Source organism: Neomonachus schauinslandi, chromosome 4, assembly GCF_002201575.2.
Source record: "Neomonachus schauinslandi chromosome 4, ASM220157v2, whole genome shotgun sequence".
Taxonomy (NCBI): domain Eukaryota; kingdom Metazoa; phylum Chordata; class Mammalia; order Carnivora; family Phocidae; genus Neomonachus; species Neomonachus schauinslandi.
In genome coordinates, this window is record NC_058406.1 from 16,436,912 (window position 1) to 16,464,598 (window position 27,687).

At 54.1% G+C, this 27,687-nt stretch overlaps 1 protein-coding gene across 1 annotated transcript in view; it reads left to right on the forward strand.

Annotated features, from left to right (window-relative positions):
- Positions 1-27,687, forward strand: part of EPHB2 (EPH receptor B2) — a 122,823-nt gene that overhangs the window by 61,219 nt on the left and 33,917 nt on the right. Inside the window, exons 3-4 of the mRNA XM_021683535.1 lie at positions 17,668-17,823; positions 18,985-19,320. Coding sequence (XP_021539210.1) covers positions 17,668-17,823; positions 18,985-19,320 — 492 coding nt within the window. The remainder of the gene's footprint in view (positions 1-17,667; positions 17,824-18,984; positions 19,321-27,687) is intronic.

Genomic DNA, 27,687 nt, shown 5'->3' on the forward strand with positions numbered 1-27,687 from the left:
ATGCATGGCAGTGTTCTAAATTCTTCGTGTGTGCTATCTTCTCGACAATCTTAGGAGGGAGATAGCTTTATTGTCCCCATTTTGCAGATGAGAAAACTAAGGCACAGAGAGGTTATGCGACTCACCCACAGTCACCCAGCCTGGAAGTGTCGAAGCAGAGTTAAACCGAGACACTAACCACTGCACTGTACTGCCTCTCTGAGGAGCCAGCCGAAGCTGGGCAGGGCTCCAGATCCGTCAGGTTGAGAAAAGGACTCCAAGCCCAGTCAAGTAAACAAAGCCTGCAGCTTGGAGCCATGGATTCCTCAGCTGTAAAACAGGGCCAGAAGTTCATCAGGATGTTGTAAGGAGAGGAGAGGAGAGGAGCTGACAGAGCTGAGTAAAACCCCCACCCCAGTCTGGAGCCCCACCCCTCAAGTAGTGAGCAAGCAATGGGTAAGGAAAAGCACATGGCAGCCACCTCAGCTTAAATCTCTGCGCCACCGTTCACCGAATCGGTGACGTTGGGGAAGTGACTTACCACTCCGTGCCTCCATCCCCTGCAAATGAGGATAATTATAGTATAATTTGAGATTATATGAATTAATCCACATAAGGCACTTAAAACAGTGCCTGGCCCAGAGTAAGCTCTAAGTGTGAGCTATTATTTATCAGAAGATTACAAATGTTAAAATATTAGTTCTGGCCTCTCTTGTAACCAAGGAGACTCTCTCCCACAGGGTTGCCATGAGGTCAGAGAAAGTAAGCTGGGAAGCTGTGCTCTTGAGCCCTCACTTGGTGACAGCGTGGGCTATCTCTGCAGGCTGCCCTTCACCAGAAGTTGCCTCCCCGATCTACATCTCCAGTTTTTTTCAAGGATTAGAGTCCTTCCCTATAGGTGCTAGAGCTAAGTGTTTGTCAAGTTTGTGAGCTTTCAGAGACAACCAGGCCTCCCCATTTTTATAAAGATTGAGATAAGAGTTTATGAGATTAGAGGTTTGTCATCATCCTCTGCTTTGATGTCTCTCTTGTGTTCTCTCTCCATCTCTCTCTCTTTCTCTCTCTCCTTCCCTCTCTCTCTCCCAGTTTCTTCCTCTTTTAAAAATCCGAAGTGCAAGCTGGAAAGAGAAGCCCCAGGCCCTATAAACACACTGTTCAAATAAAGGAGACATTTAGGGGAAAGTGGAAGCATCATTTAAAGGTGATCACTCTAAAATGACCATGTCTGGGCAATTTGTCATGAAGTATTCAGGCTATTGCCAGAGATCATTTTTTCTGTAATTCTTGCTGTTGGCTCATAATTTTCAGCTTTTGACCCTTTAAAACTGAGGTGTGGGATTTTTATAAACTTCGGGGATGGGGTATTTTTTAAATAACCTTTTAAGAAGCCATCTATCCCCGGGAAAGTTTGGGATTAGGCTCGAAGGAGCTCTGCAGAGGAGGCTAGGATCCCCAGGTCCCTGCCCCGCCATGGGGGACTTTATGATCCAAGAATGTTCCAGTCCAAGGACTTGACCAGCTTCTTCCCAATTCTCTGCGGGTTCACAAACCATCATGCCATACACAGAGTTACTTGATCTGCAGGTGGTCATGAAGGCGTGGGCACACCGTCCAGTGCTGGGCGGGAGGCTTGTTGCTGCCCGACCCTGGTCGCCTGTCCAGCCTCGTACCCCGCACCCCTGCACGCTCAGACTCCAGGTTCCCGCTGCGGGTCCTCAGTCTTGCTATGCAGTGTCTCATCGCCACACTTTTGGACAGACTGTTCCTCTGCCCAGCATGTCCCTCCTTTCATTCTTTTGTCTTGTCTTTCTTCTTTGTCTTGCAAGATAGTTGTAATATTATCACCTCCAGGAAATAACAATGGGAAGGTGCCCTCCTCCTTGCTCCCAAGCCCAGCACCTCCTCCCCCCATGTATCCCTTGGCACTAATCACACTCTGTGGAAACTGCCTGTTTACTTGGGCATCTTCCCCACCATGCTGGAAGCCTGTTGAGCTTTGGGTCCCTAGACCCAGTCCAGGCATGAGCCTGGAAGATGTGAGGTCATGGGATTGAGTAGTTAAGACCCTGCCTTTGGCCTCAGATGTAGGGCTCCACTCTTCTCCTCCCAGCCCTGATGCTGCCTGAGGGTGGGTTACGTCTCCTTACTGAACTTTACTTATTTCTATAAATGCGACTATCTGTAGGACCTACCTTATAGAATCACTCTAAGAATTGTTGATGGGGGTGCCTGGCTGGCTCAGTCGATGGAGCATGCGACTCTTGATCTTGGGGTCATGAGTTCGAGCCCCACGTAAAGCATAGAGATTACTTTAAAAAATGAAATTAAAAAAAAAAAAGAATCGTTGGAGGACACTAACTCACTGTATTAACTCTGCATCTTCACCAGGTAAGTCCTATCGGTAGACCCATTTTCCAGATGAGGGAACTGAGGCACAAAGAGAAGCTGAGTAACTTGCCTGAGGTCAGTAGGGAGAGCCAGGGTTCAAGGCCAGATGAACTCTGACTCCAGAGCCTGTGCCCCTGACCACTATGATGCGTGGCTCCCTAATAACTTGCATGGAGCCCTCCACCCAGCACACAGTAGGTCCTTGATACAGATGGTGGTGGCCATTGTCAGTAATTGTTAATAGCTCTGTTCATTTTATAGTCCATTTTTAGATGGAAGAGTTGGGACTGGTCACAACACAGGAAGAAGGACTTGAGAGTTGCAAGAGGGGAGAATGGGGGAAAAGAAGGAGAGGAGACAGGGAAAGAGTTGAGACTAGAGGATAGGTGGGCAGAGGCTAGAGCAGCAGGGCTGGGGCATGAGTTGGCGGGGGCCTGGGAGGCTGTTGAGGGGAAAGCACTGAGGGCCCCGGGGTGGCCATCTGAGCACTAGCACAAGACCACCACTGGCTTCCCTGCTCTTAGAAAATGAAACCCCAGACTCCATCACTGAGCACACAAAACCCATGGTGGTATAACCCCAGATCACCTTTCTTGCCTTGTATCCCCCCCCACACACATCTGAGCTCAGCCACCCTACCCTGCCCTTCCCCCCTCCATATGTTTGCACACACTATTCATCTGCCTGAAATGTCCTTCATTTCTTCTGGCCCTGATGGACTCCTACTCATCCTTTGATACCCAGTTCAAATGGCCCCTCCTCTGGAAAACCTTCTTTGATACCCCGAGCTGATCATATCCATTCTTCCCCTTCTTGAAGTGGACTTCAAGCTAGTGTCTTATTCCACTCTGTGCCAAGTGCCCCACACAGAGCTGGATGCAAAGTCATTACTTCGGAAAAACTTGTTGGGCTGATTTTTATTGAGTAAATCCATCCTCAAATCAAGGGCGGGCCCTAGTGAAACCACACACATGATCTCAAATCTCCAGTGTCCAGGAGTGCTAGAACACAGAGGCAAAATCTGAGCAGGATTCAGGAGAGAACTCATCCTTCCCAGGGATCCAGACAAGAGAATGTTCCAGCGTAAGTGGGGCTCTGGAACTCTGCTGTGGGCCTAGAAAATGCTGTCTGGGAGAGTTCATACCAGGGACCCCACTCCAAGCAACTCCAGCACAACCCAGAGATGGCTGCAGATGGAAAACGAGCTGGAAGCCTGGCCACTGTCACTCATTGGACCTCCATAAAATGCGGACCTCAAGACTGACGCTGCCTGAACAACAGGGAGGATGCTGGGCTGTCACTCTATTTCTACTCTTACAGTCTAAGACCACATTGGCTTTTTCGGCAGCTTTTGGCTTGTGGTCAACTCAAACCCCCAGATCTTTTTCACTGGGATGGCTGCCAAGCCACATCTTGTGCATTTGATTTATGGCTTGGGTTAGCTAAGGCCCACTCCTGCTCCCCAGAAGCCAATGGGAGGAGGTGATGGTTTCTGTACCCCTAGGAGGGAGAGCGATTGCAGGCCCCCAACCCAAGAGCCTCAGTGTGGATGTGGGTAAGCTCCCCCTCTCCCTGTTTGTGTTTCTAAGCCTGTTTCCTCCTTTCCTCGAGGCATCCCTCTTGAGTGGGATTTTCATTAGCACTAAAGTCACAGGCTGCCAGGGCTCAAGCAGACCAACTTTGCATTCCTGGGGAAAGCAGTGGTTCTGGAAAGCACCCAGAAGGTCAGGGAGAGAGAGGCAGGTATTGGAGGCCCGGGCTCCTGAGCTTGCGGTCCCTATGCCCTGGGAAAGGCCCTTCGTTGCCCTGAGCCTCCATTTCTCATCTGCAGAATAGGGTGACAAATCCCGACCTCATGGCATGGTTAGGACAGAGGTGCCCAGGCAGCAAGTGTCTTCCCAGGCATAGTAGTGTCTGTGTGGGGTCATAGACAGCGGGGCCAAATGGGCATCAAGTGCCCAGTACTGTCCAGCTTCTCCCCCATTACACTGAATGAGAAACTGAGGCACTGAGCTTGTCCCACCTTTGCAAATATTGCTCCTGCATGGCCAAATGTGCTTCTCCCCAGGGATTGTCTTTTTAGATGCCACCATTCAGAAAGGCCACACTCCCTAAGGTGACCCCCCTACACCTGCCTCAGCACCTGGTGGTCCCCTCTGTGGCCATCACAAACCGTGGAGTGCTTGTGTTTGTCTAGTGCTTCTCTCCCCCCGTCACGGTCCTAGACCCTCAGCTCCATGAGGGCAGGGCCCCCGTCTTCCTCGTTCACCGCTCTTCCTCCCCGGCCTCGGCACAGCCGGGGCTTGGCGGTGTGTGGAGAATGACTGGGAGGGTCTTTGGAAACATTCCTTCGGACTTTGGCTACAAATCCAAATTGCATTAAAGAGAAGCATATTTGTTTCCCTGTGCTGCAAACAAGGTCACTTCCCCTCCCTGGGTCTCTGTTTCCCCAGCTGTAAAATGAGGTGTGAAATGAGAGACTGAACTAGCTTTTCTCTAAAGTCCTTCTAGCCCCAAAGACTCAAAGTCGGCACACAAAGGGGGAGAAGACTGTATTGAATTGTATTGCCTATTGGGTTAAAAAAAAAAAATGGCTTCTGCCAGGAACTCTCTCTCACTGGGTCACTTTCTCCACTAGCCTGGAAAAAACTGTCCTGCGCAGGCCCAGGCCTGTGGAGCCCACACTGAAAAAGTCACAGGCGCCTCCTGCCCTGGGCCCAGGCAAAGGGGCCCCTGAAAGGTGTGTGGTAGCTGCTGCCCCGGGGGGTCCGGGGCTTTGTTGCCTTAACCGAGCACACAGAGCAGGTAAAAAATTCCAGACATGTTCTCCACTGACAGCTAATTGTGTCCTTTATTAATGACCATGGCTTTCTTGGGGCAGGTGGGAGGAGGGAGGAAGCCAGTCTCAGCCCAGGGGGCTCCCGCAGGTAGAGCTGATGACCACATTTCTGGATCCCATAGAAAGGGAAGTGCTACATGAGGTGACCCCGAAAATCCACACCGCCCCCCGCCCCGAGCTGGAGAGGGGAGGGGCCTTTCCTGGCTCCCCAAGCCCTGGCAGGGGCAGCTGGTGCCGACAAAACGTTGCAGGGGTTTTAGAATCTGGCAGACTAGGTTCTGGATCCTAAGTTGGCCTCTCAGAGCACAGCCACCAAAGTACAGCGGATGGTCCGAAGGGGACCGGCAAGAGGGCGATGGTCTGTGGGCCGCGTGGGAGATGCTCCTCGGCTCCATCCGGCCATCACCCCCCCTCGTGGCACTGGGTCTGTACCCGCCAGGCCCTTCCTCAGTGACCCACTGCACCACCTGTCAATACAGCAGCCAGATGTGCCGGGGGACTAGGGCTGGCCCTGCCAGATGTGTCAAGCTTTCCAACACATCCGGCTTCCCCTCCGGCACATCGTGATTATTATTTAACACTTGCTTTTCCAGCATCTGTGAGTCCCGAGGATTACAGGCTGGGAGGCTCCAGCGTGTGGATCCAGCTTAAGGTCTGGAGGCCTGGAGCCCACTGCTCATCAAAAGGCCTGTTTTCTCAAGGACCCAGTGAGGACCTTTACAAGCCCTCTTGCAGTGATAGCCTAGAGCTGGAGGGAGGGCCTTTGTGGAGCCCTCTCTGTTCCCTGCTTTGTCATCAGGATTCCATGTTAGCCTGGGGAGGCAGGTGGGGTGTGCAGCATTAACCCCAATTATAGATGAGGGATGTGAGGCTCAGAGAGGGACATAGTGAAGAAGTAGCTGAGCTAGGACTTGAACCAGGCAGCGGAAACAGCACGTGCAAAGGCCCTGAGGTGAGAGGAGGCCTGATGGGCTCCAGGATAGCCAGAGGGCCAGAGTGGAGTAGACAAGAGGGAAAGCAGTAGGAGGTGAGTTCAGAGATGTGAAGGGGATACAGTTACATCACAAAGAATGAAATACCATGGGTAAATTTAACCAGAGAGGTAAAGTGGGCTTTGTAGGCTATGGTTTTTACTCTGAGGTGGGAGCTGTTAAAGACCTTTGAGCAGAAGAGCACCACACAGCTGATTCCTGTTCTGCAGGAATCCCTCCAGCTGCTGTGTTGAGTACAGATTGCAGCTAAAGGCAAGTGGAGAGGTAAGCAGGCAAGGGTGGGAGGCAGGAAACCAGGGATCTGATGGCCACCACTCCTCTGCCCCCTTAGCTTCCCTTCCAACCTGGACGTCAGGATTCCTGGGCTGCAGCCCAGGCTCCATCAGCCACTAACTGGCCGTGTGACTTTAGGCAAGTCACTGTTGCTCTCTGGGTTGTTTATTCTGCAGTCATAAGATGAGGAGCTTGGACCAGAACATCGTGAAGGTCCTCCTGACTTCCAGTGACCCAGACCCCACGTGCCTCCCCAGCCTCGAGCTTCATGCTTCAGTGACCCTGAACTATCTGTGGCTCCCCATACGCACACCATACCATTTCACGCCTCTGAGCCTGTGTACAGGCCGCCCCCTCCACCTGCAACACCCTTTGCCACCCCCCCACCCCCCTCACATGGAGAGCCCATGTTCTTCAGCAGATCTCAAGCTCGGGTGGCATCTCCAAAGTCTTCCCCTGACCCACCGCCCTTCTTCAGTGACCCTGGGCACTCTGACAGGCCATACCAATCTCCAAGAGACAACAGATAAAGTGGCTGTGGATGCAGAGCTGCCTTCAAATCCCAGCTGCATCTCCGAAACCGCCTAATGTTATTGAACCTCTGTTTCCTCCTTTGTAAACCAGAGATAATTCTATTTCCTTCTCCCAGGGTCAAGGTGAGGATGCAGTGAGACTGTAAAGCATCTAACCCAGTGCCTGGCACGTAGTCACTGCGTGGGATCTGTGAAGCCGGATTCTAGCTACAGAACAATGTGGCCCCAGATTCCTGCAGTGGCCCTGGCCAGGACCTCAGGACAGCCTCCCAGCAGCCCCACGGCCCAAGGGCACTCCTGTCCACCCCTCCTGTCACCAGCCGGCTCCCTCTGCTCACCTCCTCCATCAGGGCCTGGTCAAAGCTGCCTCCCGGCAGCCACTCAGCACTTGAAAATGTCCTTAATTGCTTCACCAGAGTGGGGAGTCACCCTGCAGGCAGATAATTAAAAAGTTCAGAGCTTGATTAATTGGGAGGAAATTGGAGGAATGGGGCTGCCTGCGGGGCGTGCGGGAGCTCTCAGCCCCTGTGTGGGGATGGCAGGAAGGGAGGCAGGGACCCGGGAGGGAGGCAGAGCCAGGACCCGGAACCCGGGCCCAACCTAGGATCCAGGGGCTGGACGCACTGGGCGTGAAACCTGCCTTTGCAGGTTGTGGGGTTCAGGGTCTGGCTCCCCAGGAGACTGTGAGCTCCACCCCTGCTCCACACACATACACACACACACACACACAAACACACACACACACAAATACAACTGGGGAGTAGAGGTCAGAAGACCCAATGGTCATGAAAGTTCTGATGACTCTGGCCTTCGGGCGGAGGCACCTACAGGCCTTGTAACCTGTCATTCAGTGAGGTGTCACAGAGGGCCTGCCCTGTGCCAGGCTCTGTGCCAGTCTGTGAACAGGACAGGTATGGTGACTGCCTCATGATGCTCACAGTCGGGCAGGTGGGAAGGGGGGGAGGTAGAGACAGGTATTAGCCAAGTGCCAAGAAGGATGAGGGTGGGATGGCTTGAGACCCTGTTCCTCGGGGCACGTGGAGGAGCTCTGGGGGCTCTGACATGGTCTGGGGGGCTCCAGAGGCCTAGAACCAAGTCTCCAGTCCACACACCGGCTGAGTGACCTTCAGCCTAAGATTCCATATTTCTGAGTCTCAATCAGTCAATCGACACAGACATCCTGAGGCCTCCTGTCCATCACGTCTCAGCCGCTGGTGCTGGGAGGTTCTAGACGTTGCCGGTACCTGCTGTCCCCAGGCTTACAGCCGAGTGCAGGAGGCAGACTCTCAGAACCTGTAATCATGCAGTGGTAGAGGCAAAGCCCAGGTGCTTCGGGAGCACGGGCAAGAAGCCCCAAACCAGGTCGGGGATGGCATCCCAGGAGAAGGTCAAAAGGTGATTTGGGTGGAGCCGAGATTGGAAGGATAAAAAGGTGTGAGGCAGGCTGGCGCTGGGGGCAGAAAGCAGAGGGAACTGCCTGAGCAAAGGCCCAGAGACGGGAAATGGAACACAGCTGGTGGGGGAGCCGGAAGCCACCTGCAGCAACCGGGGCCCAGGCTGCAGCTCGGAGGCCAAGGCAGGCTGGGCTCACCACAGGCACAAGGGAGCCATTGAAGGGTCTTGAGTAGAGGAGGGACGCCACAGATGGCCAGTGTGGAGACTGGCTTTGGGAGGTCCTGGGATCCCCCCTCAGGCAAAAGGGAGATGTGTTAACACAGTTCCTGCAGCTGCCTTCTGACTTCTGTAGTTCTGTCAGGGGCTGGCAAGGATCCACAGAGCCTAGGACCCGGCAGGGGCAGGCAGGGTAGCCCGGGCATGTGGGGGCGGTGGGGGGGATGACTGACATCCCCTGGGTGGTCCCAGTAGGAGCTCCCACAGCAGGGGAATGAGCCTGAGGCACTCCCTGGACTTAACCTGACCAGGCAGGGCCCCGCTTCTCAGGGGAGGAGAGAGGGAGAACACTGGAAGGGCAGAGTGGGGCACTCTTCGTCAAGTTAGAACACTGAGGGTTTTGGAAGCAGGAGTTAGAAAGAACATGGACTGTGGGGGAACAGGCTCTGAGTCACTTTGGACAAGGCATTCCTCTCTGTGAGCCTCAGTTTCCTCATCTCGAAAATGGGGACAACCCCTCCTACTACACAGAGAGATGGTGAGGACTGAGTGAGGTTATGAGCAGGGGAAGCTGCTGGCCCAGCACCGGGCAGGCCCATGGCAGGTACACAGAGATCGGAATCTCCTCCTAGCCCAAAAGCTTGCCACCTGCTTCCAGCATGGCTGGGCACAGAGGATCAGACACCCTGCCCAGCTCTGACCAGAGCAGCTGACTCCACTGGTTTAACCTCAGCAGCAAAAGCAGAAAGCACGCGAAATGCAAAAGCCACGTTGCATGAGGAAGACCCCCCCCAACCCCTCTTGCTCCACCGCAGGAATACCACAAGCTCAGCTCAGACGTAGTCACAGCATAAGGCCCTGAAAATATACGCATCAGTTTATCCACAGCTCAAGGAGAACGTAGGGCCCAGGGTTGGATGCCTGAGCCTGTCCATGGCCAGAGTCCCACAGGTGGCAGAGGCCATAGAGATGGTCCCAGCCATACCCAGAGTGGGCAGGAAGGGGCCCAGGCTCACAGAGCAAAGACAGCAGGGAGCCACAGGGGCACCCGAGCTCAGCCTCCCCCACTTTCTGGGCCCCGGGCTCTCCTCCGTCCACTCAAACTCCTCTCGCCAGCCCAAACCCAGAACGTCTTGGAGATCCCATCGAACCGGGCACGGCTGAGCCGGGAACCCACTCCCTCCGCTCACCGTGGCCAGCGTCAGGCCTGGTTAAAGGAAGGTGTGCCGGCCCCCTGCTCGGTCATGGCCTCTTACGGGCAGGGCCTGGGGCTTTGTCTCCATGTCGCGGTGCCTGACCACAGAATCGGGGCTTAATACATGCCTACTGCATGAATTCATAACTCAGCATCTCTCCAACTGGACCCACACGCCTGAGGGCAGGGACCACGGCTTCTTGGTCTCTGCATCCCCAGGGCTTAGCACACAGCAAGTGGCGGGCCAGGATTGAATGGAGATAGTACACGGACACTTGTGTCGTGCTCAGTGTCATCCAGGCGGGTGCTGCTGCACGTGCTTTCTCCAGATTAGCTCACGCAGTCTTCCCCCCAAATAGAAGGTCGGTGTGATCATTCTCCCCGTTACACAGACGAGGAAACTGAGAGCGAGGGACCTTGCCCTGGTCACACTGTTAGCGAGAGGCAGGCCAGCTCCACGGTCTACACCCAGGTCCACTTCCAACAGACCTCCTGCTCGGGTTCCCAGGAGCTAGACGGTGAGCCCGCCTCTGCCCCGACAGAGCCCTCTGCTCCACAGGCCCCCCAGGAAGGCAGAGAAGCTCCTTTCTCCCCAAACAAGGCCTGGCACACAGGGCCTGACGGAGCATTGGACTCCGCTGTGCCCTCAGTGGTTTGGGGATTAAAGCAGCATCTCTGGGAAGAGAGTGAGGAACAGTGTAGCAGGTCTGCCAAGGAGGCTGCAAGGATCACCCAGTGCCAATTAGCGGCCCCGCCGTGCCAAGTCCAGATGGAGCCCTGCCTCGGCCTGACTCAGGGCTCACTCGGTCAATTATCACCTATCCCCGGAGCCCGGGGGGCAGGTGGGGAGAAAATCTGTTTCCCCATAATCCTCCCTCCCTCTCCCAGCCGGCTGCCATCCGTGCCTTGGGTTGCCTGGCCAAGGGATCTGGGCGTCTGCAGAAGGCCGATGCTAGCTGGCTGGTTCGGTCCCAGGTCCTGTGTTTGGGGGTCAAGCTTTACCTCTGTCTTGCTGAGTGACCCAGCAAGCCCTGCCCCCTCGTAGGCCTGATTACATGGTCTTCAGTACTGACATTCAGGCCGCCCGATAATTTCTACGTCCCGGAGCACCTGGGAATGAGATCTTCGGAATCACAAAGACATGGAGTCAAACCTCAGCTCTGTCATTTAGTAGCTATGTGACCTTGGCACATTTTGCCCCCCTCAGGGCATCAGTTTCCTCATCTGTAAAATGGGGGAGCGGTGATAATGATACCACTTCGGAGGGTGGTCACGTAGATTTCATGAGAGAATCCATGCAAATCACCTGCACTGGGCTCGGCACCTGGAAAGCATGTGGTAAATGGAATTAGGATTGTCCCTGCCTGCTGGATGAGTAATAACAGATGACATTTACATAGTACCTGCTGCGTGTTCTGTGTGCATATCAGCCGATCGGACCCACGGCCCCGGCCCTCGAGTCCCTCACTATCCGCTTGGGGAGACGGACCTGCCTTCATTTAGCAAACTGAGCTGCCTGAGCACCTACTGTGTACCACACCTTGCACTAGCTGCTAGATGTGGAGATTAAAGACCCAGCCCCTGCCCCAGCCAGGGTCCACCAACCAATGGGCAGCACAGAGATGAGTCACATATGGGTTAGGTCCATGGTAGGATGGAGCCGGTTGGTGCCAGCTTGGCTGACAAGAGCCGACTATGCTCATTTCTTCCCAACCCAACATTCAGTTGTGTCAGGTGGGTAGCATGAAATTTGCCCTGGTGGGAGTCTTTACGCCACAGAAATGGGCAAACAACAAATCAGGGTTTCCCCCCTCCCCACTGCAGACAGCCACGTACCAGCACACCACTGCCCAGAGCGCGTGTCTGGGGTACTGAGTGGAGGTCGGAGGTGTCTGCTGTAGCAAGTGGAGGAGGGCCTCCCAGAGGCATCCATGTCAGACCCCCGTCCCAGGGGGCAGGTTGATGCAGAGAAGGGCATTCAGGCAAAGGGACCTGTGTGTGTGTGTGTGTATGTGTGGCCAGGACATCTAGGGAACTGCAAACAGGTGAAAGGGGGTAACAGAGATGCATACCGGAGGCTTACCAGAGACTGAGGGCATTTCTGGGACATGGGACTTCCAGTCTGAAAAGCAGGATGCGTTGTCACCATAGTGGACAGGCTCCTGGGACGACCCACGGGGAGCGAAGACAAGAGGTAAAGCGGGATCTGAGCAGCCACGCGGCCTGATGAAACTGACATGGTAATGGTGGCACCGAACGTGGCCTTCACCGGCCACGTATTTTCTCAGGACACCCATAAGGGGCATATTCGTTCATCCAACAAACGTATGTATTGAGCACCCACTATGTTCCCACCAGTCTGCCAGGAGTTAGGGAACCTTGAGGGCCGGACAAACCTGGTTCCTCTTCCCCTTTGAAGGCACTTCCAAGGCAAAGACAGCACATAGTTTATAAGCTGTTTTCTTTCTTTTTTTTTTTTTTTAAGATTTTATTTATTTATTTGAGAGAGAGAGAGTGAGATAGAGAGAGCCCAAGAGGGGGTAGGGTCAGAGGGAGAAGCAGACTCCCTGCTGAGCAGGGAGCCCGATGTTGGACTCAATCCCGGGACTCCGGGATCATGACCTGAGCCAAAGGCAGTCGCTTAACCAGCTGAGCCACCCAGATGCCCTAAGCTGTTTTCTAATGTAATTACAACTTGTGATGAGGGTCAACAAAGGAAACAGAGACTGAGACAGAGTGTCATGAGAGAAGCCCTCTGGCCAGGGTGGTCAGGGAGGGCCTCTCTAGGAGGTGACGTTTAAGTGGGGGCCTAAAGGAAGAAGATCAGCCATGGGAAGCAGGGACACCGCTCTTGCCCACCGAGGGGCTGGAGCACAGCTGAGCGAGGGGAGTGTCCAGTAGCGACAGGAAGACCACAGAGCCAGTCTGGCGGGCCTCGTGGGCCAGGGCTGGGGGTGGGGTAGTTCTCAGTGCCGCGGGGAGCCCCGGGTGAGTTTAAAATAAGCAGAGTGTGGTGGGTCCGATTCATGTTAATCAGATCTCCCCAGCGACTGTGGGGGATTGGCGGGGAGGCCAAAGTGGGGCAGGAAGACCCACTCAGAGACTCTGACCGCACCCACACCTTGCATGTGTCATCAGCCCCCTTTCCGGAGGAGGGGACTGAGGCTCAGAGAAGGCACCTGCCTGGGGGCCATGCGGGCAGCTGCCAAGTCCGTTTACTTCCCAGTTCTGTGCCTGAAACCTGCACGTTGGCAGGACTGGATGCCCTCCCAGGTGAGAAACAGAGCAGCACAGCCCCTGGGGCACTGGGTACTGAGGGCAGGCAGCTGTTCCAGACCTCTCTGTGGGCCAAGAGGTGGCCGACCGGAGCCGAGGCCCCTCACACCCCACAGTTACACAGGACACCTGGGATCTGAATCTGCCTCTGCTGCCGAAGAGCCATGTGGGCCTGCTCCTCTCTGCGCCTCCGTTTCCTCAAGTGTCACACAAGGTGGTTGAGCTGGATGCCGTTCCAGCTCATCACGTCATCCCTCCATCACCCACTAGGTACGCGGCATCTTACTGGGAATTGACAGTCCAGCCAGGCACTTACACATTCATGAGTAAGGAATTAAAATAGGCACCTCGCCCCTGAGTGGTGACTTAGGGAAGGCTTCTTGGAAGAGGTGGTACCTGCCACCAAGTCTTAAAGGGGTGTAGGAGTTTGATGACAACGGGAGGGCATTGCAGGGAGTGAGGGCAGGACGGGCAGAGGCCAGAAGTGTGGAGGTGGGCCCGGGGCAGGCACCATACATAGTCGACTGTGTGGAGCAGTGAGAAACGAGGCTTGGGGTGGTGGGTGCTGAGAGATGGGCAGGTGCCCACCCTGGGGTTCTGGGGTCCTTGAGGAGTTTGGGGAGCTGTTGCAGATTTTTTTAATTACAGTTTTATTGTGACATCATTCACATGCCATAGAATTCAGCTATTTAAGTCGTACAATCCGGTGATTTTTAGCATATGCACAGAATTGTGCAACCATCCCCACAATCAATTTTAGAACACGTTCATCACCTCAAAAAGAAACCCTATTCCCCATTAGCAGTCACTCCCCATTCTCTGCTCTCCCCAGTCCTTGGCAACCACTAATCTACTTCTGTCTCTATAGACGGCTATTCTGGATACTTTTCTATAAATGGAAGCACACACTATGTAGCCTTTTGTGCCTGGCTTCTTTCATAAGCACAATGTCGTCAAGGTTCATCCATGTTGTGGTGTGTATCTGTACTTTATTCCTTTTTATGGCCGAATAATATTCCATTGTGTGCCATTGTGGGTTTTTAAGTGACACAGAAAGGTGTGGACTTTAGAAAGCTGGCTGGTGGAGTGGGGGTGGGCAGGAGGAGGCCAGATGGCCACACGAGGCTAAGGAGTCGGTAGGAAGAGCTTTCTGGATGCCCAAAGGGGTAGAACAGCTGCAGAGAAGAGCCAGGATCGGGCACTGCTACGGGCAGGGTGGGGGCGGGGGGAGACCTGGTAATTGGCAGCAGGGGCTGAGGGTAGGGAGGAGGCATCCAGAGTTCCTGTGACTGGGTGAAGAGTGATGTCACCTTCCCAGATGAAAGAACAGGTTTGGTGAAGCACCAGCTGATAGATAGAGAAACCATAGATGCCCAGTGGGAAGGTGGAGGGGTGGCCGGGCTGCACACCTAATGAAGGAAGGCTTCTGGAGGAGGCATCCCGGGGAGTCTGAGATGGGGCCAGGACATGGTGACAAGAGAGGACAGCCAGAAAGGCAGCCCAGGTGGAGGGCCTGGAGGGGAGACTGGGCAGCCACCCACCAGCCGGGCCCAGGGAATTGCCAGCAGATGGAAGAGATGTGCTAAGCTGGACAGGCTCTTGCCTGAAAGGGAGCCAGGAGGGTCCTGATCTTAGGAACAAAACCTTTTGGCATCTATTAGGATGATCCTAGATCCCCACAGGAGCCCTGTACCCCCATTCTACAGGAGAGCAAACTGAGGCTCAGAGACGTCATCTGCTTAACTTGAGCCAGAGCTGCAGGCTGCATGTCTTGACTGGATTGTGCCAAGATGGTGGGCTGCCTCTTCAGCCAGGCAGCAGAGGACAGGAGCACTCAGGACCCCAAAACCAGTGCAGCAAAGTGGCGAGAGCCCTGGGCGGGCCCCCAGAACTAGAACTGCCAATCCCCGCTCAGCGCTCTTGGACCATTGACAGGAACGCAGGTTGCACAGGGCCGTGTAGTGTGGTGGTTAGGGAAGCTTCTAGAGTCAGACCACCTGAGACCGAGCCGCTGTAAGCTCACATCCAAGCAAATGACTCCCATCTCTGTGCCTTCACGCCTCCATCTGAAAATGGGAGTGATAACCTTCCCTCCATCACAGGGCTGGGTAAGGACTGGATGAGTTACTATGGGCTAAGTCCTTAGGACAGTGCCAGGATTTTATACAAACTCAATAAATGTTGACTGTTTCATATTTATACTCTGAAGCCCTGGTTTCCCCATCTGTCCAGTGGAAGACTTAATAACCCCCAGAGCACTCATCATCCTCCTTGGAGTCACGAGAGCCTGGGTGGTTCTATCAAAGTCCTGACTCTGCTCTTGCCTATAGTTCCTTAAGGACTGGACTGGAGCTGGACTCGAGATCCCCGTGGGGCCTGGTCAGGGTGGCATCAGCCAGTGTCTTTGTTAAGTTGGCTGCCACCTACTGGAAGCCCCCTCCAGTAAGGCAGGTAGGCAGGTAAACTAGGGCCCCAGGGGGAGGGTGCTGTTTTCTAGTGCCCCAGGGGGAATTGTCTGGAGCGTATACACTGAGTGCTAGTTTTATCCAGCAAGCCCTGAGTTGTGACTACAACCTCTCCCCCGCCCCACGCCAGACACTGTCCATCGCATGGGGTCCTCATGGCCACTTTATGGGGTAGATGCTCTCATCCCAATGAGAAAACTTCAGCTCAGAGAGGTTGAACTACTTGCCTGAGGTCACCCAGCAGATCGGTGTTTGAATCGGATACAGTTCAGTAATGCCAGGAACTGTTCTAGGCATTTTTGCCTGAATTTAACCACTGTAATCCTTGCAGCAATTGTAGGAGGTAGATAGTCTTATGCCCATTTTGCAGATAAGGGAATAGCTTCAGTGACTGGCCCAAGGTCACACCCCTGGCACAGGCAGGTCAGGGATTTGCCAAGCAGCCTGCACACTAACCACCATTCTTCACTGCCTTTCTGTTCACACGATCCCCAAAGCCCAAGCCCTTCCCACTTTAGCAGGCAGCTTCAAGATGTATGTATGGAGCATCTGCTGAGTGCCGGGTTCTGTGCTCGGCACAGGGGAAGGAGCCGTGAATCAGACGTAGCTCCCATCCCGAGGGAGCCAAGAGCGTGGCCGGGGGACCCCTTGATGAATAATTGTGGCAGGGGAGTAAAGCTTTCTGAACTCGAGTACTGTAAGCACCAGGGGCGGGGGGGCCTCTGAGGCTGGAGCTCATTGGGGGGTTGAGGGGAGGGCGGTTTGCTAAGATTTGAACACGGAGGATAAGCTGGAAGGCTGGGGCTGGAAAAATGATTTAGGGAAACGGATGTTAGCCATTTGCACGCGAGGAGACGGACGCTCCGAGGGGTGGAGTGGCTTGCCGGAGGTGACAGAGCGCACAGGCCTGGAATGTGATCCGGGTGAACCCCCCTGGCCTGTACGTGGTTTAGCCGCCTTTCACCCCAACGAGGAACTTGCCCATTGCAAAGCTCTTCCCTGTCCACCTTCTCACTTACCCCTTACGTGATCTCCCCTCCACAGGCTCCACAGCAGAGCTGGGATGATGAACCCCAGTAAGCAGCAGAAGAAACTGAGGCCAGGAAAAGGGCAGGGCCTGGACCCCAGGCTTCCTGATGCCCAGCCCAGGGCTAGGGTAGGGTGGATTTGCACACAGGTCCACACAGGAGTGGTCCTTGCTTGTAGAACCTAAGCCCTGAGCTGCAGGGCCTGAACCCACATCCTGAGCATCCTCCCAGAGAGGGAAGAAGGCCGAAGCCCCTGGAAGGTCCCAGATTGCTGAATGCCCATCAAGTGCAAACACTTCCCTCCTCAGGCTGTCCCTGGTACTGCAGGCTCCCTTCGGTGAAATACATTGATCCAGCACCTACTGTAATAACAGCTACTATTCGTTGGGCACCTCTCCTGTGCAAGGCCTCCTGCCATGTGCCTTACACACTGGACCAAATTCCCCCAGTGGCCTTCAGAAATGGGTCTTAGGATCATAATTTTACAAATAAGGAAACTGAGTCTCGGCCTGGTTAAGCCGCTTGTCTATGGCCCCACGGCTAGCACAGGCCAAGTTGGGACTCAAACCCAGGTCTGTCTACTTCCAAAGACCGTGTTCTTTTCTGCTCTATAACATTGCATTTCTGTGTGGCCTGCACTGTGCTAGGAATTCTCTGCTGTAACGTAATCATCACGATCCTCTGGAAGCCAGGAATCTAGTTACAAGAATCAGGGCTCAGCCAGCCATCAGTGAGCAAGACTGGACACTGGCTCCTGCCCCAGACCTCTTCAGAGACTTCAGAGTAAGTCAGGATTGACCCTAGAAGCGGTGCCACAGCCAACCTGGAAAAGGTGAAGAGGGATTGCTAGGGATCCCGCTGAACCCATAGACAGCTTCAGAGACAAGAAACCAGGTAGCCTAGAACCTTCTGGGCACAGATAGGACTGCCCTGTTGGAGCCTGGAGACCCCCAAGAGCCTTAGGAGACGGGGTTTCCCAACAGTTGCACTTCATGGCCCCTCCAAGAGACTACATGGTCTCCCCATGCCTTGTGGCCCCTGAGTCCTCATCTGGTTTCCCCAGCGACTCTCCTTGTCTTCTCTCCCAGGTTGCCCATCTGGAACCTTCAAGGCCAACCAAGGGGACGAGGCCTGCACGCACTGTCCCATCAACAGCCGGACCACCTCAGAAGGGGCGACCAACTGTGTCTGCCGCAACGGCTACTACAGAGCAGACCTGGACCCCCTCGACATGCCCTGCACAAGTATGCTCGGGGCCCCTGGAGGGCGATGCCCCACTGCGTCCCGAGTCCCCTTGCAGAAAGCTCGGAGCAAGGGGTGGGCGGCTGCCTGACTCCAGCCAGCCTTTCTTGAGCGGGGAGTGGCCCATCACCTGGTGGGAGGGGAAATGAAAAACTGGTTGGAAAAGGACCATCCTGGGGTCTCTGCCCTGCCAATGCGCAGCAACCGTGGAGCTGACATCTGGCTCCGTACCTCCTCCTGCCAGTCACATGGAGGATAAAGTCAAGGTCTCGATTCACAAAGGGACGGTGAATGGGAGGCTTGGCAGAAGGAGAACCAACGCAGGTGGTGTGTGTGACAGAAAAGCCTGCCCAGTGTTCTAACCTGGCAGCGGCCGCCTGAATCTCAGGCCAAGGTTCTCTAAGAAAGGAGTGACTAGGAGGGCAATCTTACCATCTCCTGTATAGACAGGAATGGAATTCAGCTGCAAGCAACAGAGAGCTGACCCCAGTGGCTTAAACCATAGGACTCTATTCTCTCACATAGCAGAACGCTGAAGATAGGCAGTCCTGGGATATTACGATAAATCCATGGAGTTCTCTGGGACCTGGCTCACTCTTTCTGGGCTGCCATCCTCAGTGTGTGGTTTCTATCCTTTGGGTCACTTCATAGTCCATAGTCCAGCATTGCTGCTGAAGCTCCAGCCATCACACACATTCTAGACAGAGGAAGAAGGAAAGGGACAAAGGGACATTTTACAGTGGTCTCCTTTTAAGAAAAAGTCCTGACCAACAACTTCTGCAGTATATCAATGGCCAGCCCTTCATCATAAGAGGCTAGGAAATTAGTCTCCTAGCTGGACATCTTACCACCCTGAATAAAATTGGGTTCTGTTAGAAGGAAGAAGGGGAAAGAGATCCCGGGTGGGTATGATCCCCAACACACAAAGACCGGCCCTAGTAACAAACACCGAGGAGGTTGGAGTCCAAGGGGAAAGCGTTAAGCAGATGTGCAGCAAAACGAGAGTTATATTCTAGAAGCATCTCTCAGGGGGATGGAGGGGAGAAGGGATTTGAAGGAAGCCTTTGGGGGCCTGGGCTGGAGCCAGGGCAGCGGGCGGAGAGCCGTCTCTTAGGAATGTACCCCCGCAGCCCCCACTGACCGACACCTCTCCCCACCCTCAGCCATCCCCTCGGCACCCCAGGCGGTGATCTCCAGCGTCAACGAGACCTCGCTCATGCTGGAGTGGACCCCGCCCCGCGATTCAGGGGGCCGCGAGGACCTGGTCTACAACATCATCTGCAAGAGCTGTGGCTCGGGCCGGGGCGCCTGCACCCGCTGCGGGGACAACGTGCAGTACGCGCCCCGACAGCTGGGCCTGACCGAGCCGCGCATTTACGTCAGCGACCTGCTGGCCCACACGCAGTACACCTTCGAGATCCAGGCGGTGAATGGCGTCACCGACCAGAGCCCCTTCTCCCCTCAGTTCGCCTCCGTGAACATCACCACCAACCAGGCGGGTAAGCACTTGAGATGCCCGCTCCGGGGGAGCAGGGCCGTGAACCCGAACGGGAACCCTGCCGGCCCCGCTCCGAGCTCCCTCCCCGCTGTGGAGTGGCTTCCGCTTCTCCAAGGCCATCCTCCCCTGGGAGCGTACGCGTCACCTCTCCGTTGCCGTGGTGTTTATGATAATTGCTGTCGTTTGGTGAGCGTGTGCTGTTGAAGGTAAGCGTGCAGCTACCCTAACAAAAAGGCCCGGTGTTCGGTGGCCTCTGTCATGGAAGAGCCCAGGGGTGAGCAGTCCAGGCTCATGGGTAGGTCGGATCCACTCGGAGATTCAGGGACCCGGGTTCTTCCGTCGGCGTTAGCAAGCCCCACGCTCCCCGCCTGTGTGCATGGTGGAAACTGAGGCACAAGTGTGTCTGTCTGCAGGAAGGCTGGGAGAGAGAGGACCCAGGGAAGCAGGAGTGGAACCCATCCCTTCTGGGCACGGGCCCCTGGAAAAACCTGGTCACGTGGCCTCACCAAGCCACAAAGGAGGCTGGGCGATGTGATCCTTTCCCAGTGGGGGGTGGGGAGACCGCCAGTAGATATCTAGCAGTTTCCACAGGCGCCTTCTAGGAACCTTCAGCCCACCCCAGTCCAGCTCCAGCAAGCTTTTCTCCCTCAGTTCATCTTGCATAATCCTTTCTGGGACCCTCCGTCGCCCTCCATCTTCTGCCCTGCTTCCTTCGTGGCAAAAAAGTTGCCAAACGTTGCAGTCTCACCACTATTGCCATTCCCTCTTCAGTCCACTCCTCTTAGGCTTCCGGCCCCTTCTCTCCACCAAGCCCACTGTCCCCTGGGTCACCTGTGATGCTTCCCAGCCTCATCCCCCAACCAAGGACCACATGAGATTTTCAAGGACCTCATGGTACCTGTGGATTGAAAACTGTGTGTTTGGACCTCAGTTATTCACTCAACAACCCTTGCCAAGCCCTTATTGAGAGCATGGTCTGGGCCCTGTCCAAGGAAGAGCCAAGGGAGGCCAGGCTCCGGGAGAGAAAGTGAGTGGGCTACCCACCTTATCTTTCGAATGTCAAGTGGGGCCCACACAGTAAGTGCTCAGGGGATCCAGAGATGGAGGTCTAGGAAGGCTTCCTGGAGGAGGCAGGATTTGGCCTGCAGTTTAAAGGACTAATAAAATGTTTAAGGGAATGATAGAAATGTCTTTTGAGATTGAGGAAGGGCATGAACAAGAACATGGAAAGAGAGGGGCCAACCAGCTCCAGGTTGAGGGGTACTGTCTATACATGACCTCACTGCATACCCCTGGCCTCCTTGAATAGGAGGCATCCATGTCCCCATTTTACAGATGATGCTCAGAGAAGTTGAGTCACAAAGCAGGAAGGGTAAGGGACAGGAATTAACTAAGTCTACCAGATTCCAGTGCTTGGGCACAATCCAGGGTATGTCCAAGGAACCTTGAGTGTGACTATGGGTCTGATGGTGCATGTGAGTGAGTGTATTTGTAAGAATGTTGTGGGTGTGTCACTGTATGTGTTTGGGTGACCATGTGTTTATGATTGGGATCCCATGTTCTGTGGCCATGTGGCTTCTTATTTATACATGCATTCCTGAGCATGGGTGTGTCTGAATCCGAGGGGTCTGGAACGGGGTGTGTTTGAGCATGAATTTGTATGTCTGAACATGGTCCTGTCTGTCCGTGTGTTTGCGTACGAGGAGTGTGGTTTTGTTCGTGAGTGTTTGTGGTATTGCTGTAGCCGAGAGGACATAGTTGTGAGCATGAGCCTGCTGTTCTTGCAGGGTCATAGGTGCATTTAAGCCCTACTCAGGGTGGGGTCCAGAGGGAGTAGACTCAAGGCAGGCAGTCCAAGAGAACCCCCAAAAGCCAACAGGTGTTGGCAAAGACACCTAACAGATTACAAAGCCTCAGCTGTGAGGCCCTGAGTTAGGGAAGCCCAGGCTCCCTACTCCCCCCACAGGCTCCAGGGGGTAGAGGGGTGGGGGTTCTTTCCCTGGCTCTAGGGACCTCCTCTACACCCATACAGGAGCCCTGAGGGTGGAACTATCTACTCAAGAAGCCTCAGCTTATTGGTAGCAAAGAGTAGAGTCTGGGCTGCTTGAAGTGGACCCTTCCTTTCTGGAGCTGGAAGTTCCCAGAGAACAAAGGTGGGATGGAGTGGAAGTGAGGGGCTTCCAGAAAGGAAGGTGTGGGGGTGGGGGGAAAAGGGGAGGCCCTCAGAATTGAAAGACAGAAGCAGTGAGAAACAAGCACTGGATTCAGACCCAAGTTTGAATCCCAGCTTTGCCATTCATTTGCTGTGTGACCTCAGTGTATCAGTCAGCTATTGCTACAATAATGCTGCATAACAAAACCACCCAAACCTTAGTAGTTTACAACAATAAATATTTATTTTCTCACTCGCTCATCTGGGGGGCAGCTAGGGTTTAGCTAATCTGCAGCAGGGCTTTCTGGGCTGGGCAGGACTCCAGAATGTGGGTTGGATTCAGTCTGTTCCATATGTCTCCCATTCCCCTTGGACCAGCCGCCACCCAGGCTTGTTTTCTGTCATGGTGGATGCTGGGAGTGCAAGCATCCACGCCAAGCCATGGCACACAGATGCATGCCTCTGCTCCGCCTGTGGCACAGTCACCCACAGCAAATGAACCCTGCAGAGTGGCTTGGCAAGGGGTGTGGGTACATAATCCTATTCCAAGAGGTGAAACTGAGAAAACCGATCCAACCCATCACACACATGGAAATCACTGCCTCCCTCATGGCCTCAATTTTTCCACCACATTGTGCATCAGAACAATACGAGAGCTTTTCCAGAACATAGGTTCCTGGACCCCACCCCAGACCTGTGGAATCAGAATTCCAGAAGTGGGTCCTGGGACTCTGCATGTTTAACAAGTGGCTCAAGAGTTTCTTACCATCTGGCAGATTTGGGAAACTCAGGTCTAAGCCCCTGTATGACCTCAAAGCCCTGAGGCTTTCTGGATCATAAATACCTTTCTCCTTCCTCTTTGTTTCAAGCCCCTTGACAAGCCGACTCTTTCTCAGATGGTCAGAGCCCGGCTGGGGACCATGCAGCCACACCACGCCCTCACCACCTTATCCCCTTTTGCCAGATGAGGAAACAGAGATCCAGAGAGGTGGAGCCACGACTAAGGCCTCTCTTGAGGCCAACTAGGATTTAAACCCAGAGCTATGGGACTGCAAGTCTACACTGCAGAAGACACAGTTCCTGCCCTTGATGATCTATGCCCTGGTTGGGAAGATGAGACATGGACACAGCATCCACATACAAGATGGCATGAAAGAGGGCCCAAGGAGGTATCAGGGAGGGGAGAGAGATCACAAGCAGGAGAGAGCATAGCCTCCTAGGGAATGGGAAAAGGGCAAATCGTGGAAGGCTTCCTGGAAGAAGAGGCATTTGAGCTTGGCTTTGCAGAATGGAGATGCTTAGAAGAAGCAGAGATGGGGGGCGCCTGGGTGGCTCAGTTGGTTAAGCGACTGCCTTCGGCTCAGGTCATGATCCTGGAGTCCCGGGATCGAGTCCCGCATCGGGCTCCCTGCTCAGCAGGGAGTCTGCTTCTCCCTCTGACCCTCCTCCCTCTCATGCTCTCTGTCTCTCATTCTCTCTCTCACAAATGGATAGATAAAATCTTTAAAAAAAAAAAAAAAAAAGAAGCAGAGATGGAATCATGCAGGGAGAAGGTGTCCCAGGAGAGGGAAGTGCAGGAGGCAGGCTAGAGGGAGAGTTCTTTCTGTTCCTCCTGAGCACGAGGTGCCTCCACACATGGTCCCTCTGCCTGGATTGCTTTTCTCTTCACCCTTCTTTCAGACCTTAGCTCATTTTTATTGACCTTCCTCACTTGATCACACACCCCCAGCACCGTGGCCCTCAAGCCTCCCTGGTTGAGATTTTAGCCTTAAGTCTTTGATCATGTCATTCCTGTCTGTCTCCCCCGCCATCAGCGTGTGGTGGTACACAATGGGTCTGCTTTTCCTTACTTACCACGGTTTTCCCGGCACCTGGCCAGGGGCGCACCACAGTGACTGCTCAGTGAACATTTGCAGAAGGGCTCAGAGAAGCGTGGAGTGAGGTGGGGCGTAGAGAAGTACGACAGGCTGGAAAGCAAGGCTGGGGACTTGATTTCCAGACAAATGCATTCAGTGGTCGGTTTTAATCAGACCCTAAAATTCAATATATAAATATCTAGCTCATTGCCTTAAAAGGAAAAAGTATTCCTTTTGGGCAAGTAGCTGGGCCTTGCTCACACTTCCTTGGCATTCACCAGGGCCAGAGCCGTCTTCTGACTTCATAAAGCCATCGTGCCACCTCTGAACCACACTCCACTATTCCAGAACGCCTTTCTGCTCCATATTCATGTGTCCTCTCGGGGGCCCCTGGAGAGAGGAGGCCAGGCTGGGCCGTACATCCCCACCTGACAGAAGAGGAAACCGATGTGGAGAGAGGTCAAGCACACACCCAGTGTCACTCAGCTGGGAAGGGGCAGCCCCGGGATTCAGGCTGCTGTCCAGAGTCTCTGGTCCTTGACACAAACAAACCAGACAACCTAGGGGATGGGAGGGAGGAGGGCGACCCTCAGGGTGGGCATCAGAAGAGAGCCTCTCTGAGGAGGTGGCATTTAAGCCGAGATCGAAATCACAAGGCAGAGACAGCCGTGCAGACCAGGGGGCGCGTGCGGCATTTCAGTAACGTGGTGCTTGTCCTCAGGGCACGTCCAGTCCTCTTGGCCGCCCTCCAGGGCTGCGCCGGACATGGTCTCACCCGGAGCAAGCTCCGTGCAGCCGCACCTCTGCCCAGTTCCAGCAGGGGTGGGGAGGGTCTGGGTTTGGGAATCTGGCAAACGAACCTGGCTTTGAATCAAGCCTGGCTGCTCACTGGCACACAGCCTTAGACAAGTCACTTAGCCCACGTCTGAATGCATCTCCTCGTGAGCGTCACCACCCCTCCTCACGGGACTGCTGGGAGGCTTTGAGCTCATGTCTCAAGATGCCTCCCAGGCTGCCTGGTACATGCAGGCAGTCAGAAAGCGGAGATCGTTCTGTGACCCCCCTAATCATAATAATGGCTCCCATGGTTCATTTACTCTGTGCCAGACACCATCCCGAGTCCTTGACGATACATCTTCACGACAACCCTAGGAGGTGGGTCCTATCATTATCCTGTCTCACGGGTAAGGAAATTACGGCATCGAGGGGGAGGCAACTTGTCCCCAGTCACCAGGCCGGCAGTGGCAGACTGGGGCCCAGTGCTGGCGGGACTCAGGCCTTCTGCAGAGGCCGGGCAGGATGTGAGCAGGGGCCGGTGCACACCACAGCCCGGGCAGCAAAGGCGGTATTTGGCATCACCAGAACTGAACAGGAGATTGACTAGTCAGGAAGTTCCCCTGTTGTCCCGTCCTAGTGGGTCGTGTGGGCAAAAAGTCATCATCAGTGCTGGGCTCAGCCCTCATCCAGCACGGCCCTGTCTTGCCCTGTCTTCACTGTGTGACCAGGCTGCATGGGAGGCTTTGCTTCCCCCAGCCTCAGGGTCTGCGCCTGCAGAATGGGCATCGATCTATATCATTCCTGTTTTGCTGGATGGTGGCCAGATCAGCAATAATATAGACAGAGCACCCAGCACAGAGTCCGTGGATGAGACATGGCAGCTAGGCTTCAAATGAATCCAGAAGGTGTCTTCGTTTCCTCTTGCTACTGTAACAAAATGCCACAAACTTAGCAACTTAGAACGAGCCGCAGTTCCTGCCTCCCGGCTCTGTAGGGCAGAAGACTAGTCTGGATCTCACGGGCCCAAATCAAGCTGTTGGCAGGGCGGTGTTCCTCTCTGACGACTCTAAGGGAGGATCCGTTTCCTTGTTCATTCAGGTGTTGGTAGAACTCAGTGCCATGGGATGGTAGGAGTGAGGTGTCCCTGTCCTTGCCGACTGGCCGCTGCCCTTCACCTGAGGGGCCCTCTTTCCAGTCCTTGCATGTGGTTCCTGCATCTCAGAAGCTACAACGGGGTTCAAGCCCTCTTCATGCTCCGGCCCTCTGGTTCTCTGACTCTCGGCTGCGAAAGCTTCTCCTCCTTTAAGGACTCAATAGATTACATTGGGTCTACCTGGATAATCCAGGATAATCTCCCCATCTTGAGGACCATGACCTTAATCACATCTGCAAAACCCTTTTGCTCTGTAAGGTACCATATTCACAGATTCTGGGATCAGGATGTGGACATCTTTGGGGGTCATCATTCTGCCTATTGCAGAAGGTAACATAAGCCAAATTAAAGCACATCAGCATTGTCAGGGGCCCTGGAGTGCACACCTCATTTTTTATAGAAAGGAAAACTGAGGCCCAGAGAGGTCCCTAAGTGGCTGTCCGAGATGACCCAGCAGATTGTGGTAGAGCCAGTCTCCAGCACCCCGGCCAGGTGTCACGGCCCCCGTCCAGGATTCCACTCCGCATGGCTTTCTCATGGAAGGACTTTCAACTTTCCAAAGCCCCTTCCGCCAGTGTGTTCTCCTCTGATCCTCCTGCCCTCCTGGGGGGCAGGCATACAGTGGCTCAGTCTCTAGAACTCGCATGAGCATGTACTCACCTACTTCTCTCCCTGGGGGCCAAGAGGATCAGAGGAAGATGGGCCGAGAGAGCCCCTGGTGAGACGCAGGCCTGGAGAAATGAAGGGAGAGGGCACTTTCCTCCCCAGGCTAAGCCCTCTGCACACATCGGCCTCTTTGATCCCCCCAAGCTTTCTGCAGGGAAGGCATTGCCAGCCTAGAGTATCAGTTAAGATTGAGTTTCGCTGCACAGAACAGGAAAAAAAATAACAGATAGCTGCCGCCACGGTAATGCTGTTGGACAATCAACCACAACACCAACAGCATAAAAGCAAGAAGCATTTTTCTAGCACACGGGGCTCCGGATCGGCCGGACGGGTCCTGGTGGGGGTGCATTCATGGGTTTGCACTCTGGGTCACTCGGCAGATCTTTGGATATTTTCAGGGCTTTATTACACATTTGGGGTTGGCTGCTGTCAGATGGTCAGGATGGTCCTGGCTGGGACCCCTAGGGCAACAACTCTGTTCTGCGTATCTCTTCTTCAGCAGGTCAGCCTGGGCGTGTTCTTGTGGCAATCACAGGGAACCAAGATAGCCAGCAGATATATGCAAGGGCTTGTCAAGCCTCTGCTTAGATCGTGTTTGCTAATATCCCATTGGCCAAAGCAAGTCGCATGGCTCAGCCCAAAGTTGGGGGACAGTTTGACACAAGTTATAGGGCAAAGAGTGAAGATATAAGGATGTGATTAATAACACAACCAGGGGCGCCTGGGTGGCTCAGTCGTTAAGCATCTGCCTTCGGCTCAGGTCATGATCCCAGGGTCCTGGGATCGAGCCCCACATCGGGCTCCCTGCTCCGCGGGAAGCGTGCTTCTCCCTCTCCCTCTGCCCCTGCTTGTGTTCCCGCTCTTGCTGTCTCTCTCTCTCTCTCTGTCAAATAAATAAAATCTTAAAATAATAATAATAATACAACCAGTCTACCATAGTGGCTTAGACAAAATGGAAGTTTATTTTTCTTATATGTAAAGGATGTCAGAAGTTGCAACTCCGTGGAATCATCAGCGATCCAAGCTTCCCGGCACACAGCTTCTTGTTCTTATGGGCCAGAATGGCTACGAGAGCTCCAGCTATCGCATCCGTGTCCCAGGCAGCAGGACGAAAGAAGGAGAATGAGAAGGCCCTTCCCTTTAAGAGAGACTTCCTGGAAGTCCCACATATTACATTAGCTTTATATCTCATTGGCAATCCTATTGTCAAAGGCCACTTGTAGCTACCAGAGAGTTTGGGGAAAACATAGTCTTTTGGGGGGCATAATGTGCCTAGCTAAGAACCAAGATTTTGTTAATTTGAAAAAGAAAGAATGGATATTTGGGCAGGCAGTAAGCATGTCTGCCACATCCCATTTTGCAGGTGAGAAAACTGGGCTCAGAGAGGAAAGTAACTTGCCTGAGGTCACACAGTCTCCGGGGCATAAGAGAGCTGGGATCTGAACCCTGAATGAATGCTGCATCTCCTCCCTTCCACCACCACCATTACCACCACTCAGCTACTCACAGTGCCGCTTACGGGTCTGAGCAGCCCAGGGGCGCCCGGCTGGCTCAGTCAGAGAGCGTGCAACTCTTGATCGCGGGGTCATGAGTTCGAGCCCCACATTGGATGTAGAGATTACCTAAGATAAATAAGTAAAATTTTAAGAAAATAAAAAGATTCAGAAGATTCTGAGTGGCCCAGACAGCTCCATATGACAGACGTCCCCTGGCCCCTGACTCTGGACCTAAGCCTGTGCTAAGCAACTGACATGCAGGTTTTCA